Here is a 14,163-nt window from a genome sequence, read left to right on the forward strand (position 1 = left end):
ATGATGTTATCTTGACCTTAAATTACTGTTTTTGAACATTTGACCTATACCGTAAACCGGGGTGACTTTGATCATCGGGGTGACTTTGATTACTCGAAACTTTTTTCGTAGATCGCTTACTAAACCAGAATAGTCTACCGAAAAATTTTAATTTAAAATGATTTTTACTCTAAACTTATAAAATACTGATTTGTTATACTTTTTGAGTATATTGTTCGGTTTTTGTGTACAAAAAGTACAAAAACCAAAATTTAACTTTACCTTATTTTTACGAAACATCGTAAAGTGTCTATTTTTTGTAAAACAAATAAATCTCAGATTTGAGCAAGAGTAATAAATTACAAGCGAGTTTTTATTTTCCTTTAGAGTGGGATGTGCCAAATATATTTTAAAGAGTTCGCTTATTTTAAACACAACTTTTTGTGAAACTAGTCGGCAATTATTTCAAATTATTTCAAGCTAAAATTCGCAATATTTTTTATTGTTTAATAGTCCAACGTGTTAAAATGGATGAAACTTTTTGTACATTGATAAAGCACTGAAATAAAACAATTTTGGCAGTTTTTAAGGTTTTCAAAATATTTTATTCTAGTTGGACACAAATTATACGAATTTTGGTTACTCGAATTTTACAGTATATTGAAATACTTTGTAGAATACTAATTATCATCTATTTAACAATGAGTATCTTTCCAGAATTAGTTTAAACAAACATTTGAATGAAAAACATAGACATCAAAAACTTAATGTGAGTGAACATGCAGTCACCCCGGAATACGAAAACGAAATACAATTTGAAATCATTTTTGGAAAAATAGCTGGAAGCGGAGAATTTTAGGTAAAACTATCCAATCTTGTTCTCCATACATTAGTACATGGTTTAAAATGTTAAACTTGAAAAAAATGTGTTGCGTCTAAAAATATGTAATGATTACTTCGAAAAGTGATCAATGTCACCCCGGTTTACGGTACATATAATTGGTCATACAACAAAAATCAAACTCACATCAAAATCGATCAGGACCTGCTAGAGTCGAATGGAAATCGTCATTTCTCATAAATTTCTCTCTACATTCGGAAAGTGTTATCCTCGATATTAATCATATTACGTTTTCGTCTCAACTCGACGCATTCCCAAAATAAAAACCTGTTTTAATCCACCTAGTGGTGCAATTGTACTTTTCTCATTTGTCCAGACTACGATTCCATGGCTGGTTATGTTCAATACAATGGTGGAAATGAATATTACATGTTCAGCAGGGTTGCCAAAATTAAATCTGTATTTTTATCCTAAAAAATCTTTTCATCTGTGTTTACTCTTCGAAAAATCTGTGTCGATATCTGTATCGAATCAGTTGAGTCGTTTAACCTTTTGCTGGATTATCTATCGAAGATATTAATTCCTGTTGTTTAAATCAGTCAAGCAAGGACCTGTTTACATTTTCGTAAAAAACACTACAAATCGTTCTGATATTTTACATCCAGAAACTTGAACTTTACCGATGTGCAAAATGGAAAAATAATTTTCTTCTTCATTTAATGACTTTTGTTGATATATAATGTTATATACATTAAGTCAACCAATGTAGCTGTCATATTTTCGGACAAAGAATTAAGACTTAACAAAGTCACAGAGCGTTTCTGGAAGTAGGCTTCAGCCAGGCGTTTGCTGGGTGCTAACCTGAGTGTACTACAAACCTTTACCTTTCAGAATGAGCGACCACTCTCGAATGTGAAGCCGGGTGAAGCAATGTTTATAAACACGGCTCATAGTAAAAGTCATTTTTAAGTCGATTTCGTCAGCGTGCACAGCCTAATATAGAGGGCTAAGCTAAGAGAGACAAAGAGGAAGTATTACTGAAACTGTAAAAAATATTTCTAAAAATAGTTTTTGTAACATCATTTCTCAAAAATCTGTATATCTGTACATACACGCAAAAATCTGTATATCTGCACATACAGATTCTTGGTCTGAAAATGGCTGAAAAATCTGTATAAATACAGATTATTCTGTATTTTTGGTAACCCTGATGTTCAGTACGATTTGCACATACGTACAATGGATCGACAGCCACGATCTTGAGATACTATGTGATACTGAAACATCGCTTGACCGCCGCTGGTTTCAAGCGATGTTTCAGTATCACATAGTAAGATCCGGGAGGTCCGGGTCCTGCCGAAAATTTTCAACTTGTTAAGAAATTTTAAACTAGTTTTAATTTTAAAGTAGCAACTTCAACTCGTAACTCCGGAACCGGAAGTCCAATCAATAAAAAAAATCAATTGCAGCCGATGGAAAGGTTGTACCTTTCATTTGAGACTAGCTTTGTGCAAATCGATCTAGCCATCTCTGATTAACAGAGGTCACATTTTTTTCCACATACACACATGCATACACACACAGACATTTTCCGATCTCGACGAACTGAGTCGATTGGCATATGACACTCGGCCCTCCCGGTCGCGATTAGATTGACGAATTTTAGAGTGAATGAGAAAGGCAAAAACATTTTTAGCAAATGTTGAATGTTATGCATTTTTTTGGTGTGCAGTTCTATGTTTCATAGACATTAAATCAATTGTAACTTCGCTTCCTATTAAATAAAGACCCTTATTACAGTACATCTCTACAAAAACGAGCTCAATTTGAAAAGAAATCTGAGGATTATGATTGATTACAGAACTCTGGAATTTTCTATTGGAATGTTTTCAGGCAGGATTTTGATATTGATGCAATTAGACAACTGTGAAATCAAGACCAATAGATCAGTTACATATCAGGACCCCATTCCGACAATTTATCAAAAGTCCTCATGATGTTTACAACAACAGGTTATCAATCTACGGATCAGATAATTGTTATTGTAATATTGAATTAAATCAGCATCAATAAATTTTCAACTTCAATCCTATATTTTTGCCTTTCTCAATAGAAAGGTATTGCAATTGCTCTGAAAACCGACTTTTTAACGGAGGCCCGGAGGGCCGAGTGACATATACCATTCGATTCAGTTCGTCGAGTTCGGCAAATGTCTGTGTGTGTGTATGTATGTGTGTGTGTATGTGCGTCTGTGTGTGTACGCGAACACAATCTCACTCACTTTTCTCAGAGATGGATGAACCGATTTTTACAAACTTAGTCCCAAATGAAAGGTGCAACGTTCCCATAGGCTGCTATTGAATTTCTAATGGATTCGACTTCCGGTTCCGGAATTACAGGGTGATGAGTACGATCACGCAGAAAATGTCGATTTTAAGAAATTCTGCAATGAATGTATAATGGTGAAAATTTTTCCAAAATGTGACCACAACTGCTTCGATTTGTAGTACTAGGTCATTAACAGCCATTCAAAGTCTCTTTGGTCACATTGGCCACCATCATCGGTTCCGGAAGCCCCGGCGGAAGTATCCAAATTCAGACTAACAGTCACATCGGTTTCTCGGAGATGGCTAGACCGAATCAACCAAACTTAGTCTCAAATGAAAGATGTTGCGTCCCCGTAAATGGCTATTAACTTTTATCCCCAACTGACTTCCGGTTCCGGAGTTACTGGTTGTGGCGTGCGATCACATAGCAAATTGTGATTCAAACCGATACTCCAATGGAAGCAAAAAAGGTAAAAATTTCGCTAAAATGTCTCTCAAATAACTTAACTTTGCAGTTCTAGGTCACCGACGGCCAAACAAACTTTCGTTGACTACATTGACCACCATAGACGGTTCCGGAAGTGCCCGGGAAAAGCGGCCATCTTTCAAAATTTACGAACTCACATCAGTTTCCCTGAAATGGTTGGGCCGATTTTCACAAACTTAGTCCCAAATGATAGCTATATTATCCCCACAGATGTCTATAAAATTTCGTACGGATCGCTTATATGGGTCCGGAAATATAGACTAAATCGTCCGGTCACATATGAAATTCCCATATAAGCCGGAACTCAAATTTTTTTTCCAAAGGGGGGACCCCATGATATTTCAGAAATCGAATTCGTATTTTTGATGCCAAACATCTTTAAAATGCATGAAACGTCGAGATTTTATGTTATCTCGAAAAAATTTTTTTTTATAAAAATCGACTTTTTGGGACTTTGCCGATTTCGCACCTTTTTTCAGTTCAATATTACCGTGGCTGTTTTTTCTTTGTCAAAATTTGAGAACTCGAATAATGATTTATTTTCCTGTATATAGTTGTCATGTGATGTATAATAATAAAATGTAATATATGCATTTAAAAGTTTTTAATGAATATAAACAACGCACACATTCTCGTGATTCATGTTTGAGAAAGGCACAAGTGCACCGCTAGGTGGATTAAAATAGGTTTTTTTTGTGTGGTGGGGGAGGGGGGGGGGGTTTGTATGGTGTTAAACCTCAAAACCTTCTCTAGGCTACGCCGTTGCTTGGAGTTATTTATTTCGCTTTTCATTTTCCGATGTGTTTCAGATCGATCCGATGGTTATAAGTCAGAAAAATTGCAGTCAGAAGGTTCGCACAAATGAACATTTTTGCACTAATAAGTTATCAAGTTCCTTCCAGACAACTTGATAGTGTTCGGTGATTATTTCTAGCGGTTGTAGATAAAAAAATGAAAGACAAAATTCGTTTTATCGAAATAATGTTTGGCTTATTTCAATGGATTATTACTATATTGAACAATAAATAGACGACAAAGAGTAATCCACAAACAACAAGCCATAACTTTTAAAGTATTCAAAATAGATATTTGAAGTCTTCAGTAAAGTTATTTGCAAAAGTAAGAGCTACAAATTTGCTGAAGGCATCATTTCGATATAATCACTTCCAAGAAAATTTGTGAAAATATCTCACTCATAAGGGGATTAATCAGCAAAAACACAATACCAAAAGAAAGGGCATATTGCCTCCATTAAATTCCCCGAAGATACTATTGACCTAAAATAAGCCGTTTTGGCGTTAAAAATAGATTACATGTTTTTGGTCATATTTCTGGCAATGGGAAATGATAAAAAAATTTCGTCCGCATTTAATTATAAATATCTCTTTTGATGATAGTCCGATTTCAACAATCTATAGCTTGTTCGAAAGGTATTCGTTAAAGCTGTCTAAAAACATATAAACTGTTATTCTATATTGTCAATTTCGGCAGATAATTTAAAAAAAAACTGCAAAAACGCCATTTTTACGCATTCAAACATTCATATCTTGGAAACTAAACATCAGAATCAAAAACAAATTAAAAGCGTTCATACTGCTTTTTTGGTTCTCTCATTTAAAATTGGTTTGGATAAGATCGGTTCAGCCATTGCTGAGAAACACGAACGAGAATTTGTCCGTTACATACACACACAGACACACACACATTGTCCCAAATCGTCGAGCTGAGTCGATTGGTATATAAGACTCGGCCCTCCGGGCCTCGGAAAAAATCTTGAAAGTTTGAGCGAATTCTATACATTTCTTTTATAAGAAATGTAAAACATTTTTGAATAAAGAAAATGAATAAACCGGATTGTACGAATTTGAGAACCATTGCATCAGAAAGTTTTGAAATGTTTTTGAAAATCCCATCTTCTGAAAAAAGGCTAATAAATATACAATGGACTTTCTAGGGCTTCCGTCTTTTTTGGTTTTATTCTTTTCGTTTTCATGCTTCTTTACTTTACGGCGTCGTTTTAAGATTATCTGGTGTATCTATTTTATTGTTGGCCCTTAATTAGTTATCAGGAACCTGGAACGTTCAATTTGCTTTGGAATTCAAAGTTTACTTTATGGTCACATATTCCAGAAAAAAGATTTATGTGAAGAACAGCATTTACTGGTCCAGTATTTTAACGCGGAATTGAATATAGTAAAGTGAGACAAGGTCACAGGTGCTTTCAAGCCCCTTGAACAGAGAACGACAGAGGGAGAATGCGATTCGTGAATGAGGCAGGTAGATATTTCAAAGCTTTTATTTGCATTGAAGTTAATAGTGTGAAATGTCTAGGCTATGTCGATAGCATAAAAGCCATGCATTCAGTTAATTGCAATGCAGTCTCTTCCCATTCATCATTATAGCTTGCATATTTTTTCGTTCGGAATTCTCGTGCAGGAAATATGGATAAATAAGTCCTATACAAACCAATACTGTGAAAAAGAAATGGTTCAAACTACTCAGTATATGCAGATATGGACGACGATAAGTTAGAAGACACATTGTAGTTGCATTCCCCATCGAGAGTGGGTACTTTGGGAGACTTCTTTTTCTGGATCTAATTTGTGGATATTTTTGGTCTTTGATCCGTTATTTTTTATGAAAGTTCGTACCAATAAAACAAATGTGCATTTTCAATAATATCATTACGTAAAAGTTGTTCTTAGTTTTCACATGACATATTTGGGCATATATTTACTAGGGTGGGGCAAAATGACCGTTTTTTCAGCACAGCTTTTTTTGGTTCCATTTCGGGTCCCAAACAACTGTGCAAACTTTTCGCAATAGGGTGTAGTGAGGTGAGAGGGTGGGGGGAGACTTTTAAATATGGAAATTTGAACTGAAATAACTGAAATCTTTTCCAGTTGAAATGTTCAGATAAATTATTTTACAACATTTTCACAATCCACAAGAGCCCCAGTTCAACAGCAATTTTTACTTCAGGTGATCGAACAACATAGAAAAGAGCATCCTATCAAATCATAGTGCGTATTAAACTAAAATATAATCAATGCATTCCTCTGACATATCAACTCGACATCAGTTGATTCAGTCTGCAACTTTACTTCCATTGATATAAAGTCAATGCAGAGGGATACAGTATGTTTTGTTTCATCATTACTATTATGCATAGGGTATTGTGCAAATGTTTTCAAATAATTCATCTGAACATTTCAACTCGACAAGATTTCAGTTATTTCAGTTAGAATTTCTATAAGCTGAAGCCTCCCCCTCCTTCCTCCTCACTACGCCTTATTGCGAAACTACCTATGCCCATAAAATTGAGCTAAGGCTTTTGAATAATTCATCCAAACATACCAATGTGGTAAATCTAAAGTATATGATGTTATTGTGGTATGCTATATGAAATATCATTGGTACACCCACAGTGAGTGTTGGCAAAAAAAATTATTTTTGGCAATTAATTCGATCTATCGAACTTTGAACAGCTATAACTTGTTGTAGAGACTTTCTAGCACCATGCATCCTTCGGCAAAGTTGTTCAGCATATCCTGGACTACACTTCTATCTAATTGTTGGTATACTGTAAGAAGAATTGTAGTCTGTAAAATTGAAAATCCAAAAATTTCAATTTTACAGACTAATTTCAATACAAATTTCAAACGCAATGCGCTACGCCGGGTCAAATCCAACCGACCCCAAATTGTGTACAGTTCTTTGGGACCCCAAATGGAACCAAAAAAGTGCTGTGCTCGGTTGATCAGGTTATGATTACGTTTTTCCATATAACAATGCCCCACCCTAATACTTACCTTACCGTTCAGGCTAGAGCCTTTTTGTCTCTTGCTGTATGCAGAAACCGTCCACCGTGCTCGCTGTGCGCCCCGTCTTCTTGTTCCTGTAGGGTCGCCCTACAGGAACCATCTTCACCGGGTCGTCGTCTGACATTCTCACGATGTGTACAGCCCACCGCAAACGTCCTATTTTTGCGGTATACGCGATGGATGGTTCCACCTGATACAGCTCATGGTTCATTCGCCTGCGCCACGTTTCTCTTCCATCAGCACGCCCACATAGATGGTACGCAACACCTTTCGTTCGAAAACTCCAAGGGCGCGTTGGTCCTCCACATGCATAGTCCGGGTCTCGTGGCCGTAGAGGACCACCGATCTTATTAGCGTCTTGTAGGTAATCAACTTCGTGCGGCGGCGAATTTTGTTCGACCGGAGCGCCCTCCGGAGTCCAAAGTAGGCACGATTTCCCGCCAAGATCCGTCTTTGAATTTCTCTGCTGTTATCATTGTCTTCGGTTACCAGTGAGCCCAAATACAAAAATTCGTCGACCGTCTCGATTTCGTCACCATCAATCCGAACTCGGGATGGGAGGTTCACATTGTCGTCTCTAGAACCTCTTCCTCTCATGTATTGACGTAGGACTACGTCTTTGTTTTCGATATGGGGGTGCACTCTGCAAATTCTACAAAAATGGTATGTAACGAAAAGTGGTCCAATTTTAAACGCATATAATTCAGCCATCTCACGATAAATTTTCAATTTTTTTGCCCAAATCGCCCCGAAATACTTCTAAGAATAGATTCCAATAGATAAACCCAAAGATTTTTGATATCATAGCATTAAAAAATTAAATAATATACAACCTTGTCAAAATATCGCGCATTAACACACAGAAGATAGCGCTTCCCAAGCCCTGTACGACGGATTGGTATACCTAGCGCGCAACGCTTCTATGAATGACGTCATCATCGACTATTTAAAGAACGGACTTGGCCAGACACGCTCAGTTCCCTGTTGAACGGCTGGCGAAGCAGATCACTGCGCTCTGTTTTTTACAACCAGTGTAGCTGAGCTGGAAGTCCGTTACACTGGCTGTGGAGGGACGCTGCCATGTGTCGTCCAACAGGCGACCGCTCCAACTGCTTCCTAAATGCCGCTGTAATGTTGCCAGTAAATTTTTGGTTTAACTAGCACATGTATTTGCTATTTGCGCTTGAAATTAAGTAATGTAGTGGTAGTAATAAGCTTCCCATTTTGGTTTAGACGCAAGGACAATTTTTAAAACAGGATTTGATTAATTAGTTTAGCTCATCTAAGCAATTTTAAGCAATTTTTTTTCTGTAATTTAAAAGGAATTTTACGGAACTTGGTGAATTTGGCCCCACTTGCAACTGGTATAATCAACCTGCACAAAGTGTTGCATAACACAGGGGCTGTTTTTTGGAACAAAATTATGTGTTATCATTCAGCCCTTCGCTATGCAAAATCACGATATTATGACAGATGGGCTAAGCGTGGCCGTTCCTTTCAATCGGGAAAGGCCGCGTAGAATTTTGGTGAAATGCGCTAATAGTGGTGGTACTAGTAGTCTCTTTCGTTCTACCCATCATCATCAGCGTTGACTCATTTTGCATTGTACGCTTGGGTTCAATGTTTGGCGTCAATGTGTTGGTAGGTAGGGGAACTGGCGGTAAAATGAACACGTTAAGCAAAGTCATTATTTTCTAACTAATAAGTGAATGAGATATTACAATCACCTTATGTTTCTTGTTAGACATGTTTTGTACTTATCTGGTAAAAATACTTCGTCATAAACACATTTTTTCAAACATGATTCTTGATTTCTAAACATGTCCAAAAATGAGACATGTTTATAGCGAGTGGGTAAAATGAACATGTGGCGGTGTTAAAATGAACAGCTTCTGGTGACCTGCAAAATGTCCTGTATGTATGCAATGCGCAGCGTTGGGAAGCATTTTTCGATCAATGCAAATATCCCAACAAATCATGAGCTTTGCATACACACAGGTCATTTTGCAGGCAAAAAAATTTGTCACGGAAGAATTGAATTTTCATGACATAGGGTGTTGAGCCCATTTTCGCCATGTTTCTATTATCACCGTACCCATTTGAAGCCGTGGTTAGAGCAGTGTCTGCCATCTTTGTTCAGCGCATTGAGTCAAATGTTAGCACAACAATAGGGGCCTTCGATTCGAGTTTTTGTTGCGCTCAAACACGAGAATTTCATTGTTTTCAGCGCATTTGTGTTATTATACTGGTTCCTAACAACGAAGCAAAGCTGTTTATGGCAATTTTTACGCATTCCATTGATTGTAGGCCGAGAAATTAATGAATTAGTGAGACACCCTGCTTAGTATGGTGAAAATAGGCCCTTTACCCTAATATTAACCATTTTACAATCCTGTGACATCGAAACACATCTACAAACTTGGGGTTATCCATGGGTGTTTGAACTTTTAGGATCTGTTTGAGAGCAACTGGAAAGCTTGTTCTACACATGAGATATGATTATATTGTCTAAAATTTGATTTTTCTTCACCGGTCCGGGTGTTTTTTCCCACACACTAAGTACTAAGAAAATAAATATTTTACATTAAGTAGTATAGTCCTACGTCTACAGTTCGTGCAACCCCATAGGGCTGCCCCTTGTAGTTTTTTGTCTTGGAAACGTTGATGGCAAGTCCAATCCTGCTGGCTTCAGCTTTCAGTCTTTGAGCATATGTTTCATTCAAAATTCAATAGAGATACGAATAGTTTAAATAGCGCACGTGGAATGTCTCTTTTGAAAATTTTTATCGTTAAACATCCATATTACCCAGTTAAGCCAAATATTTTTCTAATATAGCCATGAATTTCCTTAATTATAGTGTAGATGCAGGCTTTGAATACAACTGAATTGAATACAACTGAATTGAGTTGATGTAGCAGCAGACAAAAAATAGTTTTGTTTTCTCAAACCTTCACAATTACATCGCACACATGATATTGGCTTGGATATTAATAATTATTTCAGATTGGCAGAAGATCTTATCACACAACTTAGAAATGGATACAGAAATAGCTAGATAGATGCGATAGAAGGGAGACAGAGAGAGAAAGAGAGAGAGAGAAGAGAGAGAGAAGAGAGAGAGAGAAGAGAGAGAGATGGGGGGGGGGGCGTGTGAGGAATGGCAAATGATGGTTAAGGCAGTGACCTTATTTTTATAGGTATATTATGCGATATATTGATTCCTTACATTATTATCATAAATAATGTAAGTAGTAATTTTTGGCACCATAACCAGTATAACCTAAATCTTGCAAAAGAGCTAAATTTTCGCTAGAGCTTTGGGCTTCAAACATACAGTTGCTTTCGGTGACGCCACGAGTATAATTATATGAGAAATCTTTTATCTCACTACTAGATGAATTACTTGTTGATCTGTGTATTGATATACCATCCAACATTTACCTCATGAATGTACGCAACGCCTAATCCAAGGGATAAATACTAGAACTCGCTGTTTCACTATCAACACATTTTTTTGTCTTTGAAGTGAACTTGTATATTAATTTTTGAGAAATCGTTCATTTATTTTAGAGGTAATTCACAAAATGTTCTCAACATCGAATTCCTTGAATCACTTAGATGTGTTTTCATACCCCGATATTCAAAATCGGTTTAGTTTTGCCCCTAAAACACCAGTAAAGTAATACTCTATATGAAACAATCTCATTTTTAGTTAGTGGAAATTGGTAAGCGAGGAATAAAAATACAAAATGTTTAATATCTCCGCCGCTCGTGAACGGATTTGGACAGAAAGGTATTTTTACAAGCTTTCTATTTATGTGAGACAATATTGCATTGTTCAAAAGTTATTTGCAAAAAACCGGCCGTGCTTTGCCAAAATCGCCCATATCTCAGAAAGGACACAACACATCGAAAATCAAAAATAATAGTGTCAAATGGCAACGTTTAGCCTTTCATTGGAAACTAGTTTCATTAAGATCGGTTCAGCCATTGCTGAGATAATTACATGACATTTTGTACATACATACATACACACATACAGACATTGTCTCAATTTGTCGAGCTGAGTCGATTGGTAGGCCCTCCGGGCCTCGGAAAAAGTTTTCAAAGTTTGAGCGAATCCTATACATTTCTTTTGTAACAATAAAAAAAAACATGTAAAATAAATTACGTAAAACATTAATAATAAATTACGAGACACCGGAGCATCTTTGAATGTCCGAGATTCGAAGCGACGTGCATAGAGATGCTTGAAACGGGAGGACCCCATATCAACCCGGATAATATCGTCTACAGAATGATAAGCTATGTAAACACGTGGAACACGGTCAATATAGCGGTGTTTCACATCATGACGGACTTGCAACGAAAATGGCATGATGAACAGCGAGCAATGGTTTCGGGAGAGCAATCACCGCCGGGGAACTTTCAGCCGGAATAGGCTAGTTCTACCGCCGAAGACTAGTCAAGTAGAATGCGGCTGAGCATCGGGTATGGGTCGTCGATGCGCCAGCGAACCAGACGACACGTTCCATCCGGAATATCCGGACCGACCACGGCACCCTACCGGTTGGCCCGATAGAAATATAATAAAAACCAAAGATGAATCGGTATTGGGAGAACTTCTTTCGACGGGGAATTTTCCGTAGGCGTAAGCTAGACTCATCGCCGGGGACTAGACCGCGACGAAACACCACCATTCACGGGTAGTCAGGGCACCAGCGAACCATACGCCCTACTCCACCGGAATCGCAGAACTGACCTCGACACCTGGCTGGTTGGCTCGGTTTCGGGAGAACTTCTTTTGCTGGGGAATTGTCCGTCGTAGTAGGATAGGTCCTTCGTCGGGGACTAGACTGAGTAGTTCACGAACAAGTGGTAGATGGCTCATCGAGGAAATGATGCTGAATGGTACGAAAAGAAACCATAGCGCCTGAATGAGTTGCGGTTCTAAATGGCACCGGACAGTGAGCTAAAGCGTTCAAGAAGTCGTGGTGCTGAAACCAAGGAAGAACCGCTATCGGGAGAACTTCTTTCGCCGGGGACTAGGCTGAGTAGACCGCGACGAGACACCATCAGTTTCGGGTCGTCTTGGAACAGCGAATCGGACGCTTTACTCCACAGGAATCGCCGAGCTGACCTCGACAGATTAGCTCGGTTTCGTAGGAAATTCTGTCGCCGGAGAATTCTCCTTCGGAATGGGCTAGATCCATCATCGGGGATTAGATCGAGTAGTTCGCGAACAAGTCGGGAGCTCAACGAGTAAGTGGTGCTTAATAGGACAAGGGAGCTGGCTCAGTAAATTATAAAATTCGAAGTTTGCCGCCCAGATTGTCCTCGTAGGAGTAGAGCGCCAATTCTCGACCCACAGCTAGATTTCTTACTGTCATGCAGAAATTGTCGTGTGGTATGGATGGTCGAAAACTGGAAGTGTGTCAAGGAGGGGTACTGTAATCCTACTGCAAGAACTAACTACTAATTAGTTGGATTGACACCACAATAGATCTAAATACTGGTCTCAGTGGTTCGTCTCCAACAAAATAAAAAAAGTTGGATTGAGAGCGTGCTGAATGCATAACAAACCTCTCCCCGAAGTAATACCGTAAGGTAGTGCTGGAAAGGAATCAGGTTCCGTGTAAGAGTAGTTGATTTAGCGGGTCGGGTGGCTGTCCAAACACGTTCTCTGAGTTGTTGTTTTTTGTGGATTTTTTTCCTATTCAGGATGTTGTTCAACATTTTTTCTGCTCCCTAAAATCATACAGACATTGTCCCAATTTGCCGAGCTGATTCGATTGGTGTGTATAACTCGACCCTCTGGGTCTCAGAAAAGTTTTCAAAGTTTGAGCGAATCCTATACATTTGTCTTGTAAAAAATGTAAAAATCACAGCATCACTGCTGTATCGTACGATTCCCAAAGAATAAGTCTATTTTTTCTAATAAAGATGACTACAGTTTTTAAGTGCGTGCAGTCGAAAAAGTGTATTTGAATTTTGACGTTTATTTTTTTTTCAGCAATACCATTTATCTATTGACAATGCGTTGCCCCAACATACAATAAATGAGGAATCGGCCGAAAGTGTGAAAAGTATGCATGTGGTAAACTTTTTGAGCATTGGTGCTTCAGGATACGTTTTAGCACCTGTGCCGAAAAATAGCGCAAACGGATATGTGCAAGCACCTGTACTTAAGGTATGTATTTCTAACCTTTGCGTTATACTTTTCACCCCTTCAGTTAAGTACAATTGGCTTTGGTTTTATCAATTTTCAATAGATTTCAACCAAACTACTCGGAAACGATCGGAAATTCACCCTAGGTTAAGGCCGTGTGGTTTTTTAGATTCATTTATTTCACTCGGCTCTATGGGTAACTCAACGGAGCCGATGCATCTACAACATTACATATCATTCAATTTATGTGTTACCTACATAACATTATTTACTGTCTATGCCCACGTAGAACTTAAAACACGTGAAAAAATTAAAATTGGCGAGAGATGTTTCGTAGAACGCTCATATGAGGTTTTTATGTTTATCAAGTTCCAGTTGTTTCAGTCAAATAAGATAAAACATGTATTTGTCCTACTGCGGTATTTTTCAAGGAATCTGAAACAAACCAATATTATGTTCCACAGTGATACCACAATAAGCTTCAAAAAACAAGTTGCGCTGTTACCAAAAATTTTACATGTGATTCATATGTTTT

General features: G+C 37.9%; 1 protein-coding gene across 4 annotated transcripts in view; it reads left to right on the forward strand.

Annotated features, from left to right (window-relative positions):
* The window catches only part of LOC131688993 (cytokine receptor-like), an 860,358-nt gene that overhangs the window by 792,168 nt on the left and 54,027 nt on the right, over positions 1-14,163 (forward strand). For all 4 annotated transcript variants that reach the window (XM_058973707.1, XM_058973708.1, XM_058973706.1 and 1 more), the window contains one exon: positions 13,473-13,649. In XM_058973707.1, the coding sequence (XP_058829690.1) occupies positions 13,473-13,649 (177 nt within the window). The remainder of the gene's footprint in view (positions 1-13,472; positions 13,650-14,163) is intronic.

The sequence above is a fragment of the Topomyia yanbarensis genome, chromosome 3, assembly GCF_030247195.1.
Source record: "Topomyia yanbarensis strain Yona2022 chromosome 3, ASM3024719v1, whole genome shotgun sequence".
NCBI classification, from domain to species: domain Eukaryota; kingdom Metazoa; phylum Arthropoda; class Insecta; order Diptera; family Culicidae; genus Topomyia; species Topomyia yanbarensis.